General features: G+C 41.2%; 1 protein-coding gene across 1 annotated transcript; it reads left to right on the top strand.

Annotated features, from left to right (window-relative positions):
* Positions 1-207: 207 nt before the first annotated feature.
* Eogt (EGF domain specific O-linked N-acetylglucosamine transferase) lies at positions 208-26,727 on the top strand. The gene is made up of 15 exons (XM_090323867.1): positions 208-414; positions 3,059-3,159; positions 4,250-4,358; positions 6,436-6,530; positions 7,043-7,147; positions 8,689-8,795; positions 12,823-12,926; positions 18,648-18,740; positions 19,084-19,155; positions 19,253-19,339; positions 19,936-20,004; positions 21,162-21,223; positions 23,277-23,396; positions 24,286-24,388; positions 25,287-26,727. Exons 1-15 carry the CDS (start codon positions 208-210, stop codon positions 25,431-25,433), a joined length of 1,581 nt encoding a protein of 526 aa, XP_090179993.1. The 3' UTR covers positions 25,434-26,727.
* The last annotated feature ends 693 nt before the right edge of the window (positions 26,728-27,420 follow it).

Here is a 27,420-nt window from a genome sequence, read left to right as displayed (position 1 = left end):
ATCAACTGAGGGGCATCTGGGTTGGTTCCATATCTTTGCTATGGTAAATAGTGCTGCAATGAACATTGTTGTTCTATGTTTAGCCTTTTGAGGAACTGCCATACTGCTTTCCATAGTGGTTGAACGAGTTTGCACTCCCACCAACCGTGTAGTAGCGATTCCTCCTGAAGGGCCATTTCTTAATGAAATTTTCATCTCTAGGTTGCTATGTTAATACTGCTTGTGTTTGGAGTACTTCATGAAGTCCTGCTGAGTGGCCAGGATGAGGTTCATTTCCCGAGTGACCATCTTCCAGTCTTGCCCCTGTATGACTATGCCAGTGTCCGCTTGCCTGAGGAGCACATTCCCTTCTTTTTGCACAACAACAGGCATATTGCCACTGTCTGCAAGGAGGACTTGCATTGTCCTTATAAGGTAGGTTTTATATCCTTGACCCCCCCTCGCTCTCTCTCTCCTGTGCCAATCTTGGGGATTGAATGCTGTCACGGAGCTCTTTTCTTCGAGGCTAGCACTCTATCACTTGATCCACAACTCCATTTCTGGATTTTTGGTGGTGATTTAGAGATAAGAGTCTTAGACTTTTCCTGAGTGAACTTGACTTCAAATCGTGATCTTCAAATCTCAGCTTTCTGAGTAGCTAAGATTACAGGTGTGAGCTAGTAGCATCTTGTTGTATCTTTTCTTCTTGTTCTCTGTGTGTGTGTGTGTGTGTGTGTGTGTGTGCGTGCGCATGCGTGAGCCAGTCCAATGGCTTGAACTCAGGGCCCAGGTACTGTCCCTGAGCTTTTTTTGTTCAAGGCTAGCTGTCTACCACTTGAGCCATACCTCCACTCTTGGACTTTATATTTTTGGTCTTACAGACATTCCTATCTAGACTGACTTCTAGCTGAGATCCTTAGATCTCAGTCTCCCGAGTGGGTAGGATTATAATCACGATTGTGAGCCATTAGGGTTTGCTTCTTGTTCATTTTTAAAGTAGTGCAGTTGATGCCCGAGTTTGGCCTAGTGGTAGAATGCTCGCCTAGCATGCTCAAAGGCCCAGGTTCGATTCTTTGGTGCCACATACATAGAAAAAGGCCAAAAGCAGTGCAGTGGCTCAAGTGGTAGAGCTCTAGCCTTGAGAAAGCCCAAAGACAGTGCTCAGGCCCTGAGTTCAAGCCCCAGGGCTAGGGAAAAAAAAGGGAGAGAGAGAGAGAGAGAGAGAGAGAGAGAGAGAGAGAGAGAGAGAGAGAGAGAGAGAGAGAGGGAGGGAGGGAGGGAGGGAGGGAGGGAGGGAGGGAGGGAGGAAGGAAGGAAGGAAGGAAGAAAAGGGTACAATCGAGACTGGCTTGCTAGTTATGCTTTACAACTTGAAGTGGAAGGTGGAAGGTAGAATTCTTTCTGTTGTCATCATGAACCAGTCATTATCTTTATCTAATCCTTCTAAGTGTCAAAATTGGCTTAAATGTCCTCGTCACAAGAGTGAAACTTCAAATCAGATTCACCCCTGGAGTCAATTGGCAGCCAATGTCATCTGCATATTCCCTAAGTGAAGCAAATTTGGAAAAAGCAATGTTGTTCAAAGGAAAATATCACACCTCTTCTTTCCATTGCACTTCATTTCAGTAATGTTATATCACCCTCTGTCGCCAAATAATTAAGCTGGTGCTCATGGGAAGGCCTCAGTGCGAGCCCATTATGAGGCCCTGGCGGTGTGGAGATCAAAGCTGGGCATGAAGTGGCATCTCCTTTCCCATGGTGGTGGCATAGGAAGCAGATGGAAAAGCATTCCTGGAAGTCAGCCAGCTTTGCTTTTGGGCCCTCACAGAGGAGGAGCCGTGGCCTGCAGCAGCTGTGTCCCTCAGGGCCGGGAAATGTTGACCTTGCCTGTCTTGCCTGACCTTGTCTCTGACTTTGATTGATGACTAAAGGAGCGATTCATTCCGTTCAACTCTAACAGAAAATTCACTTCTGTGCCCCTTTTATAAGAGACTGATTTTAGAATCAGTGTTCTGATTCTGAGAAGGGTAGCTTTTAAAAGCAATGCAGGAAGTTCCAATTCCAGTGGTCTTTGGCAGAGTAGGTAAATAAATCGTGGATGTTTGACTTGAGACAGTGAGAAATGACAATGCACAGGTACCAGTGACTCACACCAATGACTCCTAACTACTTGGAAGGCTGAGAGTGGTGCCATCATGATTTGAAGCCAGCCTGAGAAAAGAAATTTGTAACACCCTTTTCTCAACCGATAGCTGGGTGTAGGATTGTGCAGCTGCTGTCTCAAGTTATGGAGGAGACTGAGATTGGAAGGATCCAGAGCAACCGTGGGAAGAAAAGTCCATGAATCGCATCTCCATAGAGGGTAGCTGGATGTGGTTCTGTAGGCCTGTCCTGGGTACATTAAGGCTTAGCATATGCCCAGACAGGACCCTATTCTAAAAATGACCAAGAAAATATAACGGGTTGGAAGAGTGGTTCAATGGGTATTTTGCCAGCCTAGCAAGTGAAGGCTCTGAGTTCAAACCCCAATAAAAAAAAGGAAAAGAAAAAAAAAGAAGGATCCTTGAGGTTGCTCTTCTTTGTACTTACTCTGGCTATTGCTGCTGCTACTTTTTCTTCTACTTTTTCCTTTTCCTCCCTCTCCCTCTCCATTTACCTCCCCTATTCACTCCATTCTCCTCCTCCTTCCATCCTCCTCTCTCTTCCCCCCTCTCTTTCCTCCCTATCCTCCTCCTCCTCTTTGTTTTTGCTTATAGCTAGTGTTCTGCCACTTGACACATACTTCCAGTTCTGGGATTTTTCTGGTTAATTGGAGGTAAGTTTCTTGACTTTTTTTTTTTTTTGCATGCTCTGTCTTTAAAAATTAATCTTGAGATCTCAGCCTCTGAGTAGCTAGGATTAGATATAAATCATCATGTAATTTCTGTCACATGCATACATGTTTAAAATATACATGTTAAAGTTCTTTGAAGGTTTGCTTTCTTAGTGGAACAACGGCAGGAAAAAAAAAAAAAAGCCAAGAGTCTTTTCTAAACATTAGAAGGAAGCCCAATCTAAATGTCCACATTTTGTATTCTAGAAACATTTAACAAATCTGAAGTACTGCTGGGGTTATGAGAAATCCTGCAAACCAGAGTTCCGATTTGGCTACCCTGTCTGCAGCTACGTGGATCTGGGATGGTAAGTTTCCATATAGATTCACGCCTTGCTTTTTTGGGGGGGAGGTGGGGGGGGGCGTCGTGAAGCTTGAACTCAGCCTGGGCGCTGTCCCTGAGCTCTTCAGCTCAAGGTTACCACTCTATCCCTGGGCCTGGGCGTTGTCCCTGAGCTCTTCAGCTCTAGGCTACTGTCCTACCCTGAGCCAAGCTCCATTTCACATTTTCTAGAAGTTAATTGGAGATAAAAGAGTCTCAGGTCCTTTTGTTCCCGAGCTGGCTTTGAACCTTGATCCTCAGACCTCAGCCTCCTGGGTAGCTAGGATTACAGGCGTGAGCCACTGTGCCTGGCTCACTCCTTGCTTTTAAATCTGCTTTTCCTGAACCGTATATGGATGTGCTTGTGCCTAAAGATGTTAGATCATGGTTTCTTTAGATATAATTTTGCTTGAGTACCTCATACTGGGATAGAAATTGGTCATTTCCTCTACCAGAGGAGAGAAAACTGCTGGGCTAAAGACTTCCCCTTGCTCCACTTTATAAGCTAATAAGATAAATGGATGCTTTCCTCTGGGTTCTGGAAGGGAGTGGCAACTATAATTAGTACTTCCAGTGCATGCAGAGTCAGGGGTGAAGAACAATGCAGTAGCCAAGTTCCTGATGATCCTGAGCTCAGGAGGTTCTGTTTTCTCTTTTCATTAGAAGGGAACAAATCTCTAACTTACGATAACTTCATGTACAGAGGAATAGTTTGGGGCAAACTAAATAGGATAAAATAAATTCAAAGCCAAGAACCTGTAGAAAATAAGTTCAAGCCAGACACTGGTGATTCATTCCTCTAAGCCTAGCTATTGTAGTTTGCAGCCATCTGGGCAGAAAAGTCTGGGGAGACTTTTATATCTAAGTAACCAGCAAAAAGTGGTGTGATTGAAGCATAGAGTGCAAGCCTTGAATAAAAAAGCCAAGTGAGAGTGCAAGGCTCTGAGTACAGGTACGTGCATGCACACACACACACACACACACACACACACACACACACACACACACAGTTAGTTCAAGTTCCAGGAAAAGGGAAAAAAAAAAACAACCTCAGAATCTTTTTCTTTATAAACTAGGACGGACACCCTAGAATCGGCAGCTGACATATTCTGGAAACAAGCTGATTTTGGCTACGCCAGGGAGCGACTGGATGGAATGCACACACTCTGCCAGCCACAGGAAACGGTGTGTTTAGCTTGAGAAAGAGTCTTTATTATGTAGTACTCTGTTATTAGATTGTAATATAAAACTAGATAAGTGGCATAATGAAAGGAATCTCTTGGTCTCATTTATTGGCTCAGAAATTTTTTTTGACAGCACACCACATGGCAGGTCTTATCATGTAGCTGAGGCTGGCCTTAACCTCTGATCCTTCCTTTTTAGGCTCTGTAATGCTGGGGTTATAAGTATACCCTACTATGTTGGGGTCAGAATTTTATTAACATCCTAAAATAAATCACATTTGTTTTCTTTGGAAGCCTTGTTCTCCTTTTCACATGTACATCAGATAGTCATATTTTGAGGCAGTTGGAATATATATATATATATGAACCTTTCCTTTCCCCATCATATACTAAAGAAGAGGACTTGAACTGGGTATCAGTGGCTTATGTCCATAACTACTCAGGAGGCTGAAGTCTGCAAGATCACAGTTCAACAGTAGGTGCCCAGGCAGAAAAACATCTGAGAGACTGTCTTCAATTAACTAGCAAAGACCTGGGCTTGAATGGGTGGCTCAAATGGTAGGGTGCCAGCTGTGAGCAAGCTGAGTGTTAGGCCTTGACTTCAAACCCTCTGGCAGAAAAGGAAGGAAGGAAGGAGGGGGGAGAGAGAAAGAAAGGAGAGAAAGAAACAGAAAGGAAGGAAGAAAAGAGAGACTGATAGATGGAATCATTAAAAATGTCTTTTCTGATCATGTGAGGCAGGCAACATATTACAAATGTTTGCTTAGCACTTGATAGTTTGAAGAAAGCTTTTCTATATATTCTCTAGTTTGAGTCTCACAAGCCTTCTAGTAGAGGTGATACACTTAAATACCAATTTGTGTGTGTGTGTGTGTGTATGTGTGTGTGATATTACTGGGGTTTGAACTTATGGCCTGAAAACTATGCTGTCCTTTACCTTTTATCATTCCTGGCTTCTTTGATGGCTAATTGTAGATAAGAGTCTTAAGAGACTTTCCTGCCTTCCCGGCTTCTAACCAGGGTCTTTAGATCTCAGACTCCTGAATAGCTAGGATTATAGGTATGAGCCACAGGCACCCATCTCTGATATGATTTTCAAGAGAAGAAGATAAGTCCTTATAGGAGCTCACCAACTTCTCCATTGTCATTGAATATCGTAGAAGAAAATAATCAAATAACATTTAAATCCTGAAATAAAACCCAGAGCATGGAAGTTTTTGAAGCATTCCCTTCTTTTAGTACAAATTAGATTTGTTGAAATGGGCTCTGGCAGTTAACTCTTCAACTGTTTTGTTCCCTATATAGAGAGGATTGCCTTCCTGTTACTGTTGAGATGGAGACTCGCACAGATTATGGGAAACTGCAGAAAGTGCTTCTTATAAAAATAGGCAAACAGCCCTCACCTGTAGCCTTGAATGTAAATGTCTTTTCTTTGTGCGTTTTTGTTTGTTTTCTTTAGTTCCTCCTTGAAAAATGCCTTTTCAACATGGCTGGGGATAGTAATGGTTCAGAATGATTTTTTGGGGGGGGGCCCGTCCTGGGCTTGAGCTCAGGGCCTGAGTACTGTTCTTGGACTTTCTCAAGGCTAAAGCTCTACCACCTGAGCCTTAGTACTGCTTCTGGCTTTTTTCTATGTATGTGGTACTGAGGAATTGAACCACGGTCTTTGTGCATGCTAGGCAAGCATTCTATCACTAGGTCAAACTCCTGGCCCTGTGATTTTTTTTTTTTTAAGGAAACTGAACTGAACCACATATGTAACTTCTGACTTTAACTCTTGAAGCTGAGCTGGGTAGGCAATGCAAACCTGTAATCCAAGCCCAAGGAGGTAGAAGCAGGTAGAATATAGGTTCAAGGCCACCCTGTGTTATATAGTGAGACTGTGTCAAGAAAACAAAAATAAGTCATGTCTCAAGGACAAAAATGAGGCAATTCAGACAGATGTAGATTGTGGAGTGATTGTCCATTGTTTTGGGGGAGTTCATACTGCCAACATATGTGGCAGATTCTGCTATACCGTGTGGTATTAATTCACTGCATTGTTTTTCTTTTTTCTTTTTTTTCCAACCTTATTTCAGAGCGACTCGAGTCTGGTATGTTCCCGTTACCTTCAGTATTGCAGAGCAACCAACCTTTACCTTGATTTAAGAAGCATCAAAAGAAATCATGACAGGTACTTACATGGTGATGTTAGAATATAACTGAAGTTTAAAGTATGTTTGGGTCCTGGCTACATGCTGGATTGACTTCATAGTAAAGTGGCTGAGGTGTTCAGTAAATAAAGGAATGGAGATTCTGATTGGTTTCAGGTCCAGTCCCTTATATGATTTTCATACTTTTAAGTTGGTTTTCCATTTTCTGTTGTAAATTCAGCTTCATATCTCTTAATGATGGTGATGCATTGTGAAAATTCATTGTTAAAGCCAGGCATTGGTGGTTCATATTTAGAATAGTAACTACTCAGGAGGCTGAGATATGAGGATTAAAGTTCAAAGCCAGCCTGGGCAGGAAAGTCCATGAGACTCTTATCTTCAGTTCAACACCAAAAGGCTGGAAGTAGAGCTGTTGCTCAAGTGATAGAGTGCTACCAATGAGTGAAAAAACTAAGATAGAGTGCCCAGGTCCTGAGTTCAAGCCCCAGGAAAAAACCAATTCAAACACAGCTTTATTTATATTATTCACTAGATTCAAGGAAGATTTCTTCAAGAGTGGTGAAATTGGAGGACACTGTAAACTTGATGTTCGTGCATTGATGTCTGAAGGTCAGCACAAAAGTCCCCTGCAGTCTTGGTAACATGATTTTTTTTTCTTAAAACATACATTTTAAAAGTATTTTTCTTTTGCTCTTGGCACTTGTGAGTTTTGGGAAGGTTTCTAAACTGAAAAATGTCACTTAATTTGTATACACTTGCATTTCTAAAGTGTGATGGTTACAGATGAATGCCCCATTTGTCTTTGAAACGAATATATGGTTATAAAATATTGGTCTATAGTTCTGGGGAATCGAACCCAGAGCTTCATGCATGCTGGGTGAGTACTCTACCAGTAGGCCACACTCCCAGTCTAACGGATGATACTCTTAAGAGAGAAACACAAAGGCACAATGCCTATGTGCTTCTGATTATATAAAATAATAGTTATTGACATGAACTCTGGGGAATGGAAGAAAGAGGACTTTTCTTTGTTTTTGTTTTCTTTTCTTCTTGTTTATTTTGGGTAAGCAGGGCACAGAAATGGATGGACAAATGCAGCCATGGTACTCACTAGATATTACATTGAAAATGAGCCAGAAACAAGGACATAATAAAGCCACTAGCACAACGATGTTCATTGCAGCACTATTCACCATAGCAAAGATATGGAACCAACCTAGATGTCTCTCAGTTGATGAGTGGATCAACAAGTTGTTTCTATAGCTTGCAGTTTGTTATATATATATATATATATGCACATACTTATACATATATATATAATTTTATGTAAATATGAAGAGACATTTAGGCATTATGCTTTTGTGTTTCTCTCCTGAGTATCCTCTTTTGCTCTCATTGTGTATATCTAGAATCCTTTGTAATTTATCATTTCCAAGTGTATTTTAGATCTAATTTCGGCATATCAGAACATGCATTGTTTGTCTCTCTGAGCTTGGCTTACCTCACTTAATATGATTTGTTTTAGCGGTGGACATGTTTTTAAGCTATCATGGTATTTTGGGCATTGTGTTTGGAAAGGATCTCTTTGATACACATATATTTTTACATGACCTGTGAGCATAGGATGAAAAATTAAAGATCTTTATGTTAACTCTAGATAGCTCTTCTTGTGATTATCTTCTTTTGTTTGGAAGAAAATTCTATCCTGTAGCTTTGAAAGACCTTTTCTAAGAAATAGACTTCCCATTCTTTATAGAAGTTGAGCTGTGTGTTGTCTTTGAGGTAGTAGATATTCTGGGGGCAGTCTTTCCTCAAAATCCAATAATCTACCATAAATGTTTTCAGATTTGGTTTTTCTGGTCCTTTGAGCCTCCCAACAGAAAAGAGCTTGTCCCAGTGTTTGTACCAAAGCTTCGGCTTCACTGGTAGACCATTAAGCCAGTCCAATATGTAAGCTCTCTCTTGGTGCAAAAGGTTTCCAATCTAACTCTTGTATATTTGACTGAAATTTAACATAGCTTTGTTCCTGTCTCTGTGTTAAAGCTGGTATCAAACTATATAAGTGAAGAGTTCATGTCTTGTGCATACTAGAAATAAAAGCTGCCTATCCAGTGATCAGAGGTTGTATTGGGGAATTTGGAGGAATCACTGAAAGTACATCACAACCCATCCTTCCAGGTTTGCAGAGCTTCAGAGCTACACTCAGCTCAACTTCCGACCAATAGAAGATGCTCATTGTGATGTTATTATTGAAAAACCAACTTACTTCATGAAATTGGATGCAGGTAAGCAGTTAGAATATTCGTGTTATCTGTTACTACAACTTATCAATATATAATCAAGTCTTTTATATATTGACAAATGGGATGTGATTTTTTTCAATATATCTAGTAGGTTTTTGTTTGTTTGTTTTTGGTGTTGGTTCTAGAGCTTGAACTCAGGGCCCGGATGCTGTTCCTGACTAAAATATGCTCAAGGCTAGTGCTCTACCACTGGAGTCACAGCTCCGTTTCTGGTCTTTTTTTTTTTCTGGGGGAGGGCTGGTTTATTGGGTAGTTCATTGAGTCTTGTGGACTTTCCTGTGCAGGATGGCTTTGAACCATAATTTTCAGATCTTAGATTACAGGTGTAAGCCACAGGTGCCTGGTGAATATGTAGTAATATATATATATATATATATATTTATTTATTTTTTTGCCAATCTGGGGCATGACTTGGCCTGAGCACTGTCTTGGGACACTTTTTGCTCAAGAATCTTTCACTTTTATAGCAAATGACTCAATCAAAATCAGATGTGGGAAGACATATTTTATACCTTTTTTTTTTTTTTTTTTTTTTTTGCCAGCCCTGGGCTTGGGCTCAGGGCCTGAGCACTGTCCCTGGATTTTTTCTCAAGGCTAGAGCTCTACCACTTGAGCCACAGCACCACTTCTGGCTTTTTGCTACGTATGTGGTACTGAGGAATTGAACCCGGGTCTTCATGCATGCTAGGCAAGCACTCTACCACTAGGCCAAACTCCCAGCCCCGACATGTTGTATACCTTTTGTAATTGAATTTGCCCCATCTGATTTCTCTGAGTTTACATTGTTTCATTATGATTTGTGGGGGGGGGAGAAGGGGGGGCTTGAACTCAGGGCTTCAGTGCTGTCCCTGAGCTTTCTTTTTGTTCAAGGCTAGTGCTCTACCTCTTGAGTTATAGTTCTGCTTCTGGCTTTTCCAGTACTTAATTGGAAATAGGAGTCTCACAGACATTCTTACCTTTGAGTCACAATCTTCAGATCTCAGCCTTTTGATAAGCAAGGATTACAGTATGAGTTACTGGTGCTTGGCTTCAATATGATTTTTTAAATAATTTAATTAGCAGCTATGGGTATACTATGAGTTAGAAAGAAGTTATCTCGTATGCTTAACTTTGTAGTACTGTTTCCATGACTAAAGCAAATACATTTTATTTTCCTGGAAGTTACCGCTGCAGTCTATTCCTATAAATACATAAGAATGATTTTTCTATTTTTGCGATCAGCTTCTAAGTCTGGTGAACTCGTAGCCTGGGAAAGAAGAAACATCCTGTAGTATATCATTTCACTCATCATGAGTGACAAAGATTACTGTGTGGTGTCATATCAAAATTCATAAGAGGCTGGGTGTACTGTGAAATATAGAGAGTCTGCTGCCATAAATATTCAAGAATTAGCATAATTCATTGAACATAGTTTTTATGAGCTGTATCTTCTGAAGTCATAATTCTTATATTGCAAAGTATTAGGTTTAGAAACCAGACAAGTTTAGGTCTCTAAAAGACCAAGTGAACATGCTATGTTTAAGGTTCTAACTCATTTTTTTTATAAATATGTAAATTTAAAAGGGGCAAAGAAAATGCTGTGATCTGCCTCTAAAAGAGGCAAATAATTTGTTAAATGTGAATTTTATGCAGATCTTATGCAGTAGAGAATGTAAAGCATGAATAAGAGGCTAAGATAGACATGCACTATTTCTTTCCTATATCATTACTCTTTATTTCCTTCTAATTTACACCATCATCCAACCTTATGCGAATGAGATTTCTTTTTTCTTTCCTTTTTTTTTTTGTTGGTTGTGGGGCTTTGAACTCTGGGCCTGAGTGCTTTTCCTAAGATCACCAGCTCTACCACGTAGCATTGGTGGTTAATTAGAAATGAGAGTCTCACAGACGTTAGTATCCAGGCTGGCTTCGAATCATGATCCTCAGATCTCAGCCTCCTGAGTAGCTAAGATTACAGGTGTGAGCCATCAGTGCCCTGTGAGAATGAGCTTTCTATGGAACAAAATTTAGAAGGGTGCACATTTCTTTAGATGAAGCCTGTGTTTGGTCCCTCATTTATACATATTCTGTGCTACAAATGTATTCTGCGGTGAACACACTAAATGCCACCTGGAAGCAAATATGAGCTCTGTGGCTCACCTGGAGAGAGGGGGCTGAGTTCCAAGAGATCTTTATTTCTTGTTAACTGGAAAATATGCTCCTTCCCAAGACTTCCCTGGAGGGAAAACTTGAACCTTTCCAAACACCTGCAAAAGAATGGTTGTTGGAACTAGGAACGTGGCTTAGTAGCAGAGTGCTTGCTCTGCATGCATTCCTCAGTAACATAAAAACAGAAAAAGCTAAAAGTGGCACTGTGGTAGAGTGCTAACTTTAAGCAAAAGAAGCTCAAGGACAGTGCCCAAGCCCTGAGTACAAACCTCAGGACTGCAAGAAAAACAAAAGTGGGTATTTTTCACTGTTTCTGGCACACAGTATTATTATTCTCTAGAAATGAGGTCAGAATAGTTTCTGCTTTTAAGACTCACTGCCTTTCCTCCTCCTCCCTCTTCCTCTTCCTCTTCCTCCTCCTCCTCTTCTTCCTCTTCCCCTTCCCCTTTCCCTCCCTCCTCCTCTTCTTCCTCTCCTTCCCCTTCCCCTTCCCCCTCCTCCTCCTCCTCCTCCTCCTCCTCCTCCTCCTCCTCCTCCTCCTCCTCCTCCTCCTCCTCTTCTTCCTCCTCCTCCCAGTCCAGGGGGTTGAACTCAGGGCCTGAGCACTGTCCTTGGGAATTTCTCAAGGCTAGCTCTCTATCACTTGAGCCACAGCACCACTTCTGGATTTTTCTGTGTATGTGGTACCAAGGAATCAAACCTGGGTTTTAATGCATGGTAGGCAAGCACTCTATTACTAGGCCATGCTCTCGGTCCTTCACTGCCTTTCTTTTTACTCAGCTTTTTCCTTCCTTGAAAATGCATGAGCTTGTTTTTTAATTCTGTCTTTTCCTCCCTCCCTCCCTCCCTCCCTCCCTCCCTCCCTCCCTTCCTTCCTTCCTTCCTAACTTCCTTCCTCCCTTCTTTCGTTTTTGCTGGTTAATTGGAGATAAGAGTCCCATAGACTTTCTTGCCTGGACTGACTTTGATCCATGAGCCCCAGGTCTCAGCCTCCTGAGTAGCTAGGATTACAGATATGGGCCACATGTATCTGGCTTGTTTGATTTATTTAATTTATTTTTATTTTTTGTCAGTCCCAGGGCCTCAACTCAGGGTCTGAGCACTGTCTTTGAGCTTTCTCAAGGCTAGAGCTCTACCACTTGAGCCACAGCATTATTTCCAGCTTTTTCTATGTATGTGGTACTGAGGAATTGAACCTGGGTCTTCATGTATGTTAGGCAAGCAACCTACCACTAGGCCAAACTCCCGGCCCCTATTTGATTTATTTGTAAGAAATTGAGTGTTCCTAAAGAATAATGCTTAGTTTTCTGTACACTACAATTCTGCTGCATTTTGGGTTTGATAGGCCAACACATTTTCCCCACTCGGGCCTTCATGATCATTTGCTACTTATTGTATCTAAAAAAATGAATTCCTGACTTTCTGGACAAGTCAATTAAAAGGTACATGTTCAACCCCCCCAATGCCTTTGTAAATTGACTATGTATAAAACATTCAAGTGAAAAAAATACCCAACAACCTTGTTTTCTCCCATTTTTTTTTTTTTTTTTTTTGCCAGTCCTGGGCTTGGGCTCAGGGCTTGAGCACTGTCCTTAGATTTTCTCAAGGCTAGCACTCTACCACTTGAGCCTCAGCACCACTTCCGGATTTTTGCTATGTATGTGGTACCGAGAAATCGAACCCGGGTCTTCATGCATGCTAGGCAAGCACTCTACCACTAGGCCAAACTCCCGGCCCCCTCTCCCATTTTTTTTTAACTTAAAAGTTTTTCAAACTCTGAGCAATGGCTATAGACTAGAAATTGCTCATTCCTGTGTTCTTTGGGTTTGATTAACACGACTGTTTTTTGTTCCCACACCAGGTGTTAACATGTATCATCACTTCTGTGACTTTCTCAATCTTTATGTCACTCAGCACGTGAACAACTCCTTCAGCACAGACATGTACGTGCTGATGTGGGATACGGTAAGTAAGTGTGCTTTCTGCTGCCATCCTGTCTCCACCGTGCTCTGGCACTGTAGCTCTGGCATTGTGAAATGAAAATTTCCAAGATACCCATTTGCAAATACACATGTGTTCACACTCCTGCGACAAGGCTGAATGTGTTCCTGCGTGTACATTGACGTGCCCATACACACAAATGTACATGTGCTTCTTTGCGTTTCAAAGCGGTGGGTGTTTATCTCCCCACCCTTGTTTAGTAGATGAAGAATGCTGGAAAACGCCCATTCGCTAAGCCTCTAATACGCATCGGGAGAACCGCTGCGTAGTTTGTCCTTTGGAATCTATTGTTAGCTTTTTTTTTTCAAGGACTAGAGATTGAGCCTAGAAGCTCATAAGTACTAAGCAAGACTTCACCACCAACTCATATTCTCACCCCTGTCTTTGCTAACTGGCTTTGCTGTCACTTCCTGCTGCATGCCAAATCATGCTGTGTATTTCAGCTTGTGAGCGGGGCAGGCCTTATGCATGGATACAATCATGCATTTTACATACCTGCTATCAGTCTTCAGTATGATGTTTTTCCTTCTTTCTGTCTCTTTTCTTTTGGTAGCACTGGGGTTTTTCACTCATGACTTTAAACTTGCTAGGCAAATCCCCTACGATTTGAATCAGGTCCCCAGCCCTTTTTACTGTAATTATTTTATCTATCGTGCCTTGAACTTTTGTCTGGACTGACCTCTGATTTCAATCCTCCTAGCTCTGCCTTTAGAATTTTAGAGCTAGAATAACAGGCATATACTTTCATGATTGGCTTGTTTCTTTTTTTTTCTCTTTCCCTCCCTCCCTCCCTCCCTCCCTCCCTCCCTCCCTCCCTCCCTCCCTCCCTCCCTCCCTCCCTCCCTCCCTGCCTCCATTCCTCCCTCCCTCCCTCCCTCCCTCCCTCCCTCCCTCCCTCCCTCCTTCCTTCCTTCCTTCCTTCCTTCCTTCCTTCCTTCCTTCCTTCCTTCTGTCCTTCTTTCCTTCCTTCCTTCTTTCCTTCCTTCCTTTCTTTCTCTCCTGCTGTTACTGGGCTAGAACTCAGGACCTGGGAGCTATTTCTTAGCTTTTTAGTTCAAAGCTAGCTTTCTATTACTTGAGCCACAGCTCTTTTTGATGGTAAATTGGACATAAGAGTCTTATAGGCTTCTCTGCTCAGGCTGGCTTCGATCCTAAATCCTCAAATCTCAGCTTCCTAAGTTGCTAGGCTTACAGGTGTGAGCCACCAGTGCTTGGCTCGGCATACTGTAAACCAGCTCTAGCTCACTATATAATCCCTCAATGTAAAGGTTATGCAAATAGCTATTATATTGTATCATTTAGGGAATGGCAACAACCAAGTCTATACCTGTTAGTCCACATGCAATTTTCTTTTTTTTAAATATTTTTTATTGTAATTAATAAAAGGGTTACATGATATTTGCCAGATAGAAGGTGCATTAATTCACATACATTGATACCCTTTCACATGTCTTGGTCCCCATTACCCTCCCCCCACCCCCCTCTTGGTTTTCCCCCCTTCCCTGTCCAATTTCAAGTAACCAAATACAAATATATCCAAATATATCAGATAACAAAGTGAGATACTGTAACAATATGAGATAACCAAGGAACAGCAAAAGAGATGAGAGATAACATAGCACATTAAGGACAGCAATCATTCATTATATGGCTTTTGTTTCAATATCCTAGAGGTCCATTCAATTAGCTTCATACTATATGGCCTTATGTATCAAGTTTTTGCTCTATTGCAAATCTCTGCTAGTAGAGCCCAAGGTTTCTACTGATTATGACAAATGAGGGAAACCATTGAGCCTTAATTCCTTTGAGTCTGGCTTACTTCACTTAATATGATTTTTTCTAAGTCTTTCCATTTCCTAACAAATGGGGCGATGTCGTTTTTTCTGAAAGCAGCATAGAATTCCATTGTGTACAGATATCACATCTTGTGGATCCATTCATCAACTGAGGGACATCTAGGTGAATAATGCTGTAATGAACATTGATGTGCTAGTGGATTTAGTATCTTGCCAAGGGCTATCTACAAATTCAATGCAATACCCATCAATATCCCAATATCATTCTTTAAAGAAATAGAAGAGGCAATCCAAAATTTCATATGGAATAATAAAAGACCCCGCATAGCAAAAACACTTCTTAGCAGAAAGAACACTGCAGGAGGAATTTCAATACCAAACTTTAGACTCTATTATAGAGCAATAATTATCAAAACAGCTTGGTACTGGCACAAGAACAGGCCTGAAGACCAATGGAATAGAACTGAGGACCCAGATATTAAACCACAGACCTATGGCCACCTAATCTTTGACAAGGGAGCCAAAAAAATAGAATGGAAGAAAGATAGCCTCTTCAACAAGTTGTGCTGGCAGAACTGGTTAAGCACCTGCAGAAAACTAAAGTTGGATCCTTCTTTGTCACCTGCACTAGAATTAACTCCAAATGGATCAAAGACCTGGAGGTAAAAGCTGACACACTGAAAACTTTACAAAAAGGAATAGGAGATACACTAGGCCTCCTTGGCACAGGTCGAAACTTTCTTAATAAAGACGAAGAATCACAACAAATCAGAGAAAGTCTGGATAAGTGGGACTGCATTAAACTGCAGAGCTTTTGTATGGCAAAGGACATAGCTAGTAAACTAATCAGGAAGCCTACAGAGTGGGAGAAGATCTTCACCAACCATACAACGGACAAAGGCCTCATATCTAAAATATATCAACAGCTCAAAAAATTGAATCACTCCAAAACTAATCTCCAAAGTAACAACCCTCCCATTAAAAAATGGGCCAAAGACTTAAAGAGAGTCTTCTCTGAAGAAGAAACAAAAATGGCCTATAGACACATGAAGAAATGCTCCACATCTCTGGTCATAAAAGAAATGCAAATCAAAACAACTCTAAGATTCCACCTCACTCCAGTTAGAATGGCCAGGATCAGGAAAATGAATAATAACAGATGCTGGGGGGGGATGTGGCCAGGAGGGATCACTACTACACTGTTGGTGGGAGTGCAAACTCGTTCAACCACTATGGAAAGCAGTATGCAGTGCCTCAAAAGGCTAAACATAGACCCAGCAATTCCACTATTTGGCATTTACCCAACCATCCAGAATCTAGGGCATACTAAATGCACTACCACGTGCAATTTTCTTTTTCTATTTTCTGTTCATGTTGTTGGACTCACAGGTATAGAACCTATGTATATGGGGACCAAAGGTATTCTTCCATATTCCTCTCTTAGTCTGTAGGATTACAAGTGGAGCTTCCATGTTGTTCGATTTGTTGATTATACATTAGGAAATCCCATGTTGTCTTGAAGAAGACCCACACATTCTTCAGTGTGCGAGCTGGGTGAAGTGCCTCCCTCTGCTGTTGGCAGATAATTGGAATTGGGAGATGTGAAAAGGAAACTTCTAGAAGTGGTCACCAAAGTGTATGGCATGGTTTCCAGACAGAGGAATGGTGAAGGTTCCTTTTAAAGGCATCTTATTTGACTTGAAGTGTTTTTAATCTCAAGAAATTGTCTAGAATTTACTTCTTTTAATTGTCCTTTCTTTGTTATGGAGCCAGAACTGTAAGGATCCCAGATCTGTAATCCTACAGCAATGCAATTTAGAAAAATTACTTAAATATGTTTTATTTTAGGTGAGAAGGGCCGTTATTAAAACAGCTAAGGAATACCTAAGGAAGGAATTTGGTTTTAAATCTCCATATCTAACTGTCCTAAATAACTTTTTTTTTTTTGCTAGTCTGGAACTTGAACTCAGGGCCTGAGCACTGTCCTCAGGCTTTCTCAAGGCTCTACCACTTGAGCCACAGCACCAGTTCTGGCTTTTTCTATGTATGTGGTACTCAGGACTTGCATTCTAGGAAGGCACTCTACCATTAGGCTTAACTCCCAGCTCCTATTCTAAATAAGTTTAAAATGACTATATGATGTGCAAAATAAAAGTTTTAAGATTTAAAAAGTAAGGCTAGAAAGATAAAAAGGTTGAATATAGTGAGTGTAACATGTGCAAACTTTGAATAGAACCTTATAACTTGTATTTTTGATTTTTCTTGGCTTAGTATTTCTTTTCTTTCTTTCTTTTTTTTTTTTGCCAGTCTTGGGCTTGGGCTCAAGGCCTGAGCACCGTCCTTGGACTTTCTCAAGGATAGAGCTCTACCACTTGAGCCTCAGCACTATTTCCAGCTTTTTTCTATGTATGCGGTGCCAAGGAATTGAACCCGGGTATTCATGCATGCTAGGCAAGCACTCTACCACTAGGCCAAACTCCCGGCCCCTTGGCTTAGTATTTCAATTTGATTTACACCATTTTGAAAATGATTGATTTCCTTCTTTTGGATGGTGGAGTTCATAATTAACTTATATTTTCCAAATGGAATGTATTTGGTAAATATCTAAGATCACTTATGGTGCTTTTGAGAGTCAGACCTGCAACCACAGATTGAGTTTAATTGCAGCAATTTAGAAAAATTACTTACATTTGTGGTCCAGTTTCCTCATCTACAGGAGGAACAAAAATATTAGCTAGCACATTAGGTTTGTGGGTCTGTTTATAGATTTAGTATCAATGGCTTCCCAAAATGCAGGCACATAAGAAGTGTGTCCAGTTAATAGTTATATTATGTTATTGTGATTAGCTTTATCAATGTTAATGGAGAATTATCATGTGTTTTTCAATAATTAATGGAGAAAATCTCTTGTAACTACATATATTACATCTTTAATGTGAAAGCTTTTAATCAATTTTCGTGCTCTGAAATTTTTTTCCAAACCTCACTTACTTACTCTGCCAGTTTTTGATTATTGAGCATGTTAGCATCAGTGTGTGTGTGTGTGTGTGTGTGTGTGTGTGTACATGCACACATGTGTGTGTTACATTTATCTGTGATATGAATATGGATAGAAATTAATAAAAATAACCCCACAACTAATAATTTAAGCGATAAGTGACTAAGCCAGGTGCCAGTGGTTCACGCCTGCAATCCTTGCTCCTTAAGAGGCTGAAATCTGAGGACTGAAGTCCAAAGCCAGTCCAGGCAGGAAAATCAATTATTGATCACAGAAGAATCCAGAAGTGGTGCTGTGGCTCAAAGTGCTAGCCTTGATCAGTGCCTAGGCTCAGAGTTCAAGCCCGGGGGGAAGGTGAAAAAAGAAAAAAAGATTGGGGATTCAAGGGAGTTATAGCAGATAAAATAAATACTTCTAATATTAATAGTGCTGTAGTGCTTATTATTATTATTATTATTATTTTTTTTTTTTTTTGGTCATGGGGCTTGAACTTGGCCTGAGTATTGTCTCTGAACTCTTCACCTCAAGGCTACAACCCTACCCGTGAGCCAAGTCCCACTTGCTGTTTTCTAGGGGTTAATTGGAGATAAGAGTCTCAGTCCTTTTGTCTTGGGCTGGCTTTGAACCTTGATCCTCAGATCTCAGCCTCCTGAGTAGCTAGGATTACAGGTGTGAGCCACCCCGCCCACTGGCTGTAGTGATTATTTCTGATGCAGTTTCACTCATTAGGCATTTGCTTAGGCTCAAGGTGAAGATCCATTTGTTCTTAGATGCTGCTTGGGGCCACAGTGGAAGCTGACACCAGCAGGCATATCTGGGTATTTCCTCACATCTTTGAACAGCTGTGTCAGGTCCTGTCATTGACCTAACTTATCTTGTTTCTACCTGCAGAGTTCTTATGGATATGGTGATCTCTTCTCTGACACTTGGAAAGCATTTACAGATTATGACATCATACATCTGAAAACCTATGATAACAAAAGGGTACTGGAAACTTTACTGAAGTCTTCGTAGTAAGCAACTACATACTGGTGTCTCACTCTTGTAATGATTGTTAGCTATTTGAATAACTGTTAGCTATTACCACTAACTTCTGATTTCTTGTGTTCTTCTAACCAGAACTCCTGTTGGTTGTAACCATGTAGCTTTTGGCACCTTTCTGTCACTTTTCCACAAATATGCATTTTATTCTCTTTGAAATAGGATGCTATGCAGACACTTCTAAGACTAAGTAGAGATTGATTAAAACTGAAAAATTAGGAGTGTGATGTTGTTGCAGAGGATACGAACAATCTTCTCTTATGTTTTAAAATCTCTGTATTCCTAGGTGTGTTTTAAAGAAGCTGTGTTTTCATTACTGCCCCGCATGAGGTACGGGCTATTCTACAACACTCCTCTGGTAAGCCCTTGAAGATAGTACTCATGCACTATTCAAAGCATTGGAAATTGGGGTGCAGCAGTGCCTGTTGTAGTAATAACTGGCGCTTGTGTTTTAGATATCTGGCTGTCACAACACTGGCTTATTCAGGGCCTTCTCCCAGCATGTGCTGTACAGACTGGGCATTGCTCAAGAGGGACCCCAGGTAAAGAACATGTGGTGGGCTCTCAGGTGGGCTTCTTTTCATCCCTAACAAAGTCAGGGCTACCATTACAGAGAAAAAGAAAGAGGATACAGTCATCTTCGGTGTTTATATTTTCCTTTTTTTTTAGCCAGTCCTGGGGCTTGAACTCAGGGCCTGGGCACTGTCCCTGGGCTTCTTTTGCTCATAGGCTAGCACTTACCACTTCTGTTTATGTGGTACCGAGGAATCGAACGCAGGTCTTCATGCATGCCAGGCAAGCACTCTACCACTAGGCCAAACTCCCGACCCCTAGGCTGACTTATTTTATTTAACATAATGTCCTTCTCTTCTGTTCATGAGCCACACATGATGGTGTTTTATTCATTTTTAAATAACTAAGTAATATTCCATTGTGCACATATATCATATTTTCTTTGAAAGTAGACACATTCTTTTTATCCTCTGGAAGAACAACTCAAGAATCAGGTTAAAAACATCACCAGTGCCTAAGTGTGTTCTTACTGAGTTTCAGTTCTTCATGAAAATCCCACTTTAGCTTCTGATGCTTACGCTTTGGTGCTGGCCCCAGTTGCATCATTTGATCTATTTTATTACAGGATGGGAAAATTCGAGTCACCATTCTTGCTCGGAGCACAGAATACCGGAAAATACTAAATCAAAATGAGGTGAGATTTTGAACATGAAATTTTCTTATCACAATAATCTTGTCTTCCCAGAACTCAGGAACCAGGTTTTTCATATCACATTCGAAGCTTTGATTTGAAACTACTAGTTTTTAGGAAGCGTGAATTGGTAAATGGTAAATGTCCTAACCTGGCCATTGGTTATAAGTAACTAATAGAGGTCACCAACCATTGATACTCAAAACAACTTTGCTTTGTTCCTCTCTTACCAACTCAGAGTCGAAAGTGACAAAAACAGAGCCTTCCCTGATGTAGCAGATGGTTAAATATTTATTCTCCCACAATCATGATTAGAACGCTAATCATGATTAGAATTCTTTATTGGCAGAATTGACATGAACTTTGATCTTTTAATGAGGTGGTTCCATATAAGAGGAAACAATTGCATGTTTCTTTGAGTCCCACAGCACCAGTAGTCCTATGTCATGATTCCTAGCCACACCAGAGAGGTGGTCCTGTGCTTTCCAACATCACCCATCAGTCTGCTACTGTAGAGTATAAGTAGTATAGCAAAGGAAATCCAGGGACCATATTTTTGTAACTCGTAAGTGTGTGTGTGTGTGTGTGTGTGTGTGTGTTATGTATGGCTTTTTGGTGGTTAATTGGAGATAAGAGTTTCATGGACTTTCCTGCCTGGACTGGCTTTGAAGCACAAGTCTTCAGATCTCATTCTTCTGGGTAGCTAGGATAACAGGTGTGAGCAGGTGGAAATATTGAAATGTTTTTCTGCCAAGATTCCAGCAAAGTACTGGTGATTATCCAAGGCAAGATGTGGAAGAAATTGTCCTGGAGCATCTGGAACATGGCAGGAACAGTTCATTGTACTGATTGGAAGCTGTAGGAATAACTCAGCAAGTGATGGTGGAGGCAGCCTCTAAGGCAGGGTGTCCAGCCACTGTTTGCTGAGCACTGGCCACAGTGCTGTGGCCTGCCAGCCTCCTCACACCCAGGGATTTGCCAGGTTAGTCAGGCGGTGTGTTTAAGAGCCAGGATTTGACCTCGCCTAACACTCAGAACCACAGACCTAAAGGCTAATCGACACCCAAAAAATATATGCAAAAATGTCAAGTGTCTGGAAGGAAAGTAGAGCAGAAAAGGAGGAAGGGAAGGTGGTTCTATTCATGCCTTTGTTTTTCCAGCTTGTGAATGCACTGAAGACAGTATCGACGTTCGAAGTCCGGGTTGTCGATTACAAGTACAGGTAAGTAGTCACCCCTGGGCAGGTACTGTCCACTTTTGCTTGAAGGAGTTCGTGGTAGGTCGCAGGTGAGGACTGTCCGCATGCGTAGAGAAAGGACCCCACAGAGTGCACAAAACCCTCTAGTGCCCATGGCAGCCTGGACTTCTAGGGTTTGATAATGTGACATTGTCTTTCTTAAGAGAAGTGGTGAGTCCAGGTTTTCATGTGAAATTCTGAAGTTTTAAAATTTGGCAGGTATTTCCGAATTTAAATATATATAATATATATAGTATGTATAATATAAATATATGTATAATATGTTATGTATTATATACTATATATATAATATATATAATATGTTTAATTGACCTTGCTAGCTGCAGTGTTTCAACTTCTCCCCTAAAATTATTTCTTTTTTTCATATATTTTTATTGTAATTAATAGAAGAGTTACATGATATTCGCCAGATAGAAGGTGCATTAATTCATATACATTGATACCCTTTCTCATGTCTTGGTCCCCATTTCCCTCCCCCCACCCCCACCCCTCATCTTGTTTTCCCTACTTCCCTATCCAATTTCAAATAACCAAATACAAATATTTCCAATATATCAGATAACAAAGTGAGATACTGTAACAATATGAGATAACCAAGGGACAGCAAAAGAGATGAGAGATAACATAGTACATTAAGGACAACAATCACTCCTTATATGGCTTTTGTTTCTATATCCTAGAGGTCCTTTCATTTAGCGTCATACTATATGGCCTTATGTATCAAGGTTTTGCTCTATTGCAAATCTCTGCTATGAGAGTCCAAGGTTTCTACTGATTATGACAAATGAGGGAAACCATTACCCTAAAATTATTTCTAAGAGGGTCATAGAATAACATGGAGAATTTATTTTAATATTTACATTTATAATCATAAGGTGTGGAAAGAGACATTTCCTAGCAGTTGGTTTTGTAGCAGCACAGGTCCTGATTGTAGTCCGGTGTTATGTAAGAGATGAAGAGAAAAGATAAAAAAGAAAAGGAGAAGTTTTTGTCTCTACTCCTCACTCAGCCACAGTTACCATTCTGTTTCCCAGATGTGTGCTGATGAATAGTTTGCGTTAGGTTAAAAGTGTCGGCTAGGTTGGGCACGGTGAGTTACACCTGTAATCCTAGCTATTCAGGAGGCTGAAGTCTAAGAATCATGGTTTGAAGCCATGCTGGGCAGGAAAGTCCATGACACTGTATCTCCAATAAACCACTCAGAAAAAGCCAAAAGTGGTGCTGTGGCTCAAGCGGTAGAGTGCTAGCCTTGAGCACAAAAAAAGCTCAGGAATAGCACCCAAGCCCCAAGTTCAAGCCCTAGGATCAATAACAACAAGAACAAAAAGTTGGCTGGAAGATGGAGGCTCACACTTGTAAATCCTAAGGGCTCAGGAGGCTGAGATATGAGGATTTCAGTTTGAAAACAACCCAGGCAGAAAAGGCCATGAGACACTTATCTCCAGTTAACCATTAAAAAGCCAGAGATGGAGCTGCTGAGGCAGAAAGATGCTTTGATATTCTTAGAGATTATTTTGTATGTTATGTAATTTTTTTGTGATACTGTACTTCTTGAGCTATGCCCCCAGCCTGCTGGGATTATTTTACATGTACTCAGGTGACATTAATAACTCCACATCATGCAAAGAGAAACTTTTGTTCAATAAAGATCCTCTTATTACTAATTCTTAAGGAAAGTTTAGTTTGAATCAAGGTCCAAGCATAGGCCTGGACAGAAAAACCAAGATCTTTATCTCATGACAGTGCAAAAAAGGCTGGAGACATTGCTCAGTGATAAAGTACCTGCCTGGTTAAGTGGGAAGACCTGAGTTTAACACAAAGAATAAAAAGACAAGTGAGCTCACTTTGAAAAAAACTGTTAAGGAAAGAAGTTGTTCATTACCAGAGCATGCTTGGAATTGGCAAGAAAGTAGCTGCAGCTGTGATTGGAACCAGGCTATCTATCCGCTTGTGTAAGTATTATTCATGAGGCATGGTCTTCCCTTCCTCCTCTTTCTCCTGGGTTGTTCTGTTACAGGGAGCTTGGATTTTTGGATCAGTTAAGGATCACGCACAACACGGACATTTTTATCGGAATGCATGGAGCTGGTCTCACCCACCTACTTTTCCTTCCAGACTGGGCTGCTGTGTTTGAACTGTAAGTGTTTGAAGGCAGCTTTCTACCTGGGCAAACAATAAGGCTAATTCCTTAGACATGCATTACATGTGGGTGTATGAGTTCCTGGCTCTGACCTCCTTCCGGTTTGCCTCTCCAACTGTGAGGTCCTCCTTATAACCAGTGTTTAGTGTTACCGTGTTGTCATGCTTATCCAGCATGCATAGGTCCTGGGTGTGAGCTACAGCCAGAGAGAGGGAGAGAGAGAGAGAGAGAGAGAGAGAGAGAGAGAGAGAGAGAGAGAGAGAGAGAGAGAGAGAGAGAGAGAGAGGAAAGGCATAGTATCTTACAAAGTAGTATCAGTTCATAGGCAGAAGGAACTATAGGGTAAGGCTATTCTTTATCTCTGTGTGTTTGAAAAGTTTAAGGTAAAGCTCTGATCATGTAAATATTGCATTTCTTTAAAAAAAATACTTTTTACTGTTGGGGGTGGAGTGCAGGGCTTTGCCCATGCCAGGCGAAGTGCTCTTACCACAGCAGGACAAACCAAGCTCTGAGAATCTCATTAAAGATTATCTTTGCCAGTCCCATTTCCTTATGTATTAAAAAAAAATGCCTTAGAGCTGGGTGCTGGTAGCTCACTCCTGCAATCCTAGTTACTCAGGAGGTTGAGAATGGAGGATCACAGTTCAAAGCCAGCTGGGCACGAAAGCCTGTGAGATGCTTGCCTCCAGTTAACCACCAGAAAACAAGGGGTAGAGCACCAGCTTTGAGCTGAAGAGCTCAGAAACAATGCCCAGGCCCAGAGTTGAAGACCCACGACCAACCAAAACCAAAACCAAAACCTTCATGTGTGGGTCCATGTCCCCCCACCCTGAGAATGGTTGATCAGTGTCAGAAGCTTCATCTTCTGACCCCCTTGTGTGTTTAGATACAACTGTGAAGATGACCGCTGCTACCTAGACCTGGCCAGGCTGCGAGGCATCTACTACATCACTTGGCGAAAGCAGAACAAAGTCTTTCCTCAGGACAAGGTAAAGTTCAGCTGCAATTCACTTTGTCTGCAATTTTTTTATGTGGCTTCCAGCATCCAGTTATTCAGATGAGGGAAAAAAGCAATCACTGGACTTGAAAGATGAACTGTTTTCTAAAAATGGAAGACATTTATCATATTGGGAAGGCACTGTGATGACCTTTGGGCATAGAGAGATCTAACAGCCTATGTTTATCTCGGGGGTTGGTGAACTGCAGCCCTGTGGGAGCAAAGCTGGCCCTTGTCCGCATGCTGTTTTTGTAAATAAAGTTTTATTGGGCCAGGTTCACCTATGTATGGTTTATCTGTGGCCAAACTCAGTAATTGACTGAATGCTTACAATTGGGGCAAAGCTGAAGGCGTTTATTACTTGGCTGAAGATATTTATCTCCTTTCCCCTCTCACCTTCCCTCTCCTCTCTCTCCCTCCTTCGTTTCCTTCCCCTCTCTTTCTCCTCTCTCTTCCTCTTTCTCCCCTCTTTTCTCCATTCCTTCTCTCCCCTCTCTTTCTCTTTCTCTCCCTTCTGCCTCCTTCCCCCCATCTCTCCTCTCCAGTTTGGGGGCTTGAACTCGGGGTCCAGATGCTACCCCCTTCTCTTTCTCACTCAAGGCTGGTGCTCTACTACTTGAGCTACAGCTCACTTCTGGCTTTCTGATGATTACTTGGAGATGAATCTCATGGATCTTTCTATCTGGGCTGGCTTTGAACCTAGTTTCTCAGATCTCAGCCTCCTGAGTAGCTAGGCTCCCTGCCCAATAGACTTTCTCTAGAAATTGTTGGCTGACTCCTGTTGCACAATGAAGTTAAAATCATTGCTTAGAGTAAAAGAACTTCCTTTCTGTAGAGGAAATGGCTTGTACCTAACTGATGAGGCCTGCGTATCTGGTGTGTTCTTGCAGGGCCACCATCCAACACTTGGCGAGCATCCGAAGTTCACTAACTACTCCTTCGATGTAGAGGAATTCATGCTTCTTGTCCTTCAGGCTGCGGATCATGTGCGACAACATCCAAAGTGGCCATTTAAGAAGACCCGGGATGAGCTGTGATGTATGGGGTCTGTTTAGAGGGAGAAAGGACTGTCTAAATACTTATCCTCCCAGCTCAGATGCAACTACCTGGTGTTTACTAGTCCAAAATGAAAAATCACCTTATTCTTCCTTTCTTTTTTCTTTCTCTCCCTTCCTGCCTCCCTCCTTCCTGCCTGCTTCCCTCCCTCCCTCTCTTCCTTCCTTCTCTTTCTTTTTAACATGGTCTCTGTATGTAGCCAAGGCTGACCTTGTACTCACAATCTCCCTTGTTCAGGCTGGGATTACAGCTATGTGTTACCAGGCCTGGCTCCAAAATGACTTACTCTATGCCAAAACAGATCTTCAGGATATTTTGTATTTTCTTGTCTTTAAGTGTTTCATCTGATTATTGAGTCATTGCTATTTATCAAGAGCAGTGAAATTTTTGCACTGAAAATTTTTCTTTTAATAGTTGAACATGGAGCAGAGGTTCACATAAGTAAGCCTTCTTGTTAGGGCTACCAAAGTTTTCAACTTCTTCTGAGCTTTAGAATTTGTTGTAATTAAAAAATATATATAAAATACTATATGATCGTAATTCCAGAGTGTTCCAACCTATTTATTACACACAAAGTCATATTCAGAAATTGTTTTTTTTGTTCATTGTTTGCTATAATTTGTTTGTAATATTGATGGTTGTAGGAAAGGAAAAAGAGTGGAACACACACAGATGCAATACTCAATTCCAAGCTATTATAAGTAAGTGTTAAGTCCTCTCTACCTTCTATTTATAAGAACCTAAGTACATGCCTGAACACTAGTCGCTCATGCCTGTAATCCTACCTATTCATTTGGCTGAGGTCTGAGGATCGTTGTTCAAAGCCAGCCCAGGCATGAAAATCCACGAGACTCTTATCTCTAACCACCAAAAAACCAGAAATGGAGTTATGGCTTACAGTGGTAGAGCCCTAGACTTAAGCAAAAGAGCTCAAGGAGAGTACCCAGGCTCTGTGTTCAAGCCCCATGATCAACAACAACAAAAGAACCTGAGTAAAGTTCAAGGACAGGGCTCAGGCCCTGAGCTCAAGCTCAGGACTGGCAAAAAAAAAAAGAAAGAAAGAAAGAAAGAAAAAGAATCTGAATAAGTCAGGCTGGTGTATTAATTTTGTATTCAAATCATGTGATAAAGGCCCATTAGAACCTCCTGCAGAGTTATCTTACAGGCCTTATAACTGGTCTCTGCTGACTCTTCCTAAACAACAGAATTTACATAAGAACCAGTGGTTATCAGTCTGCACATATTTGTAAGTGCACTATGTGTGTATGTGTGTATGTGTGTGTATGTGTACAAATCTACCTCTATTAGGAAAAATTATGGTCTTTGATTTTATAAATTAAAATAGCCTCATAAAGAGATTTTTTTCCTTATATAAAAGGAAGACCATTAAAAAACAAAGAAAAGTAAATGTGTGAATTATCTAGCCAGAATAAAAAGCTGTAAGAACTTCCACTGACTAGGTTGGGAGTGAGGCTTAGTGGTGAAGCACTTGCCTAGCATGCATGAAGTTCAGTTCCTTGGTTCCAAATACACAGAAAAAGCTGGAAGTGGTGTTGTGGCTAAGTGGTAGAATGCTAGCCTTGAGAAAGCCTTGAGTTCAAGCTCCAGAGCTGGGGAAAAAAAAAGAATGTCCATTGACTAAAAAGAAACCCTAAATGAAACGAGTCCTTCTCTTATCTGGGATTCATGTCTTACTGAGTAACAATTTTCAGTTTTTTGTTTTTTGCCAGTCCTGGGGACTGAACTCATGGCTTGAGCGTTATCCTTGGGCTTTTCTACCACTTGAGCCACAGCAACACTTCTGGCTTTTCTATATGTGTGGTACTGAGGAATTGAATTCTGGTCTTCGTGAATGCTAGGCAAGCACTCTACCACTAGGCCAAACTCCCAGTCCACAATTTTCAGTTTTTTTGTTTTTTTGTCAGTCATGGGGCTTGAACTCGGCCTGGGTGCTGTCCCTGAGCTCTT

Source organism: Megascapheus bottae, chromosome 2 (genome assembly GCF_031878675.1).
Source record: "Megascapheus bottae isolate mThoBot1 chromosome 2, mThoBot2.hap1, whole genome shotgun sequence".
NCBI lineage: Eukaryota > Metazoa > Chordata > Mammalia > Rodentia > Geomyidae > Megascapheus > Megascapheus bottae.
The sequence above is the reverse complement of the archived record's forward strand: the minus strand, read 5'-3'. Positions and strand labels throughout refer to the sequence as shown.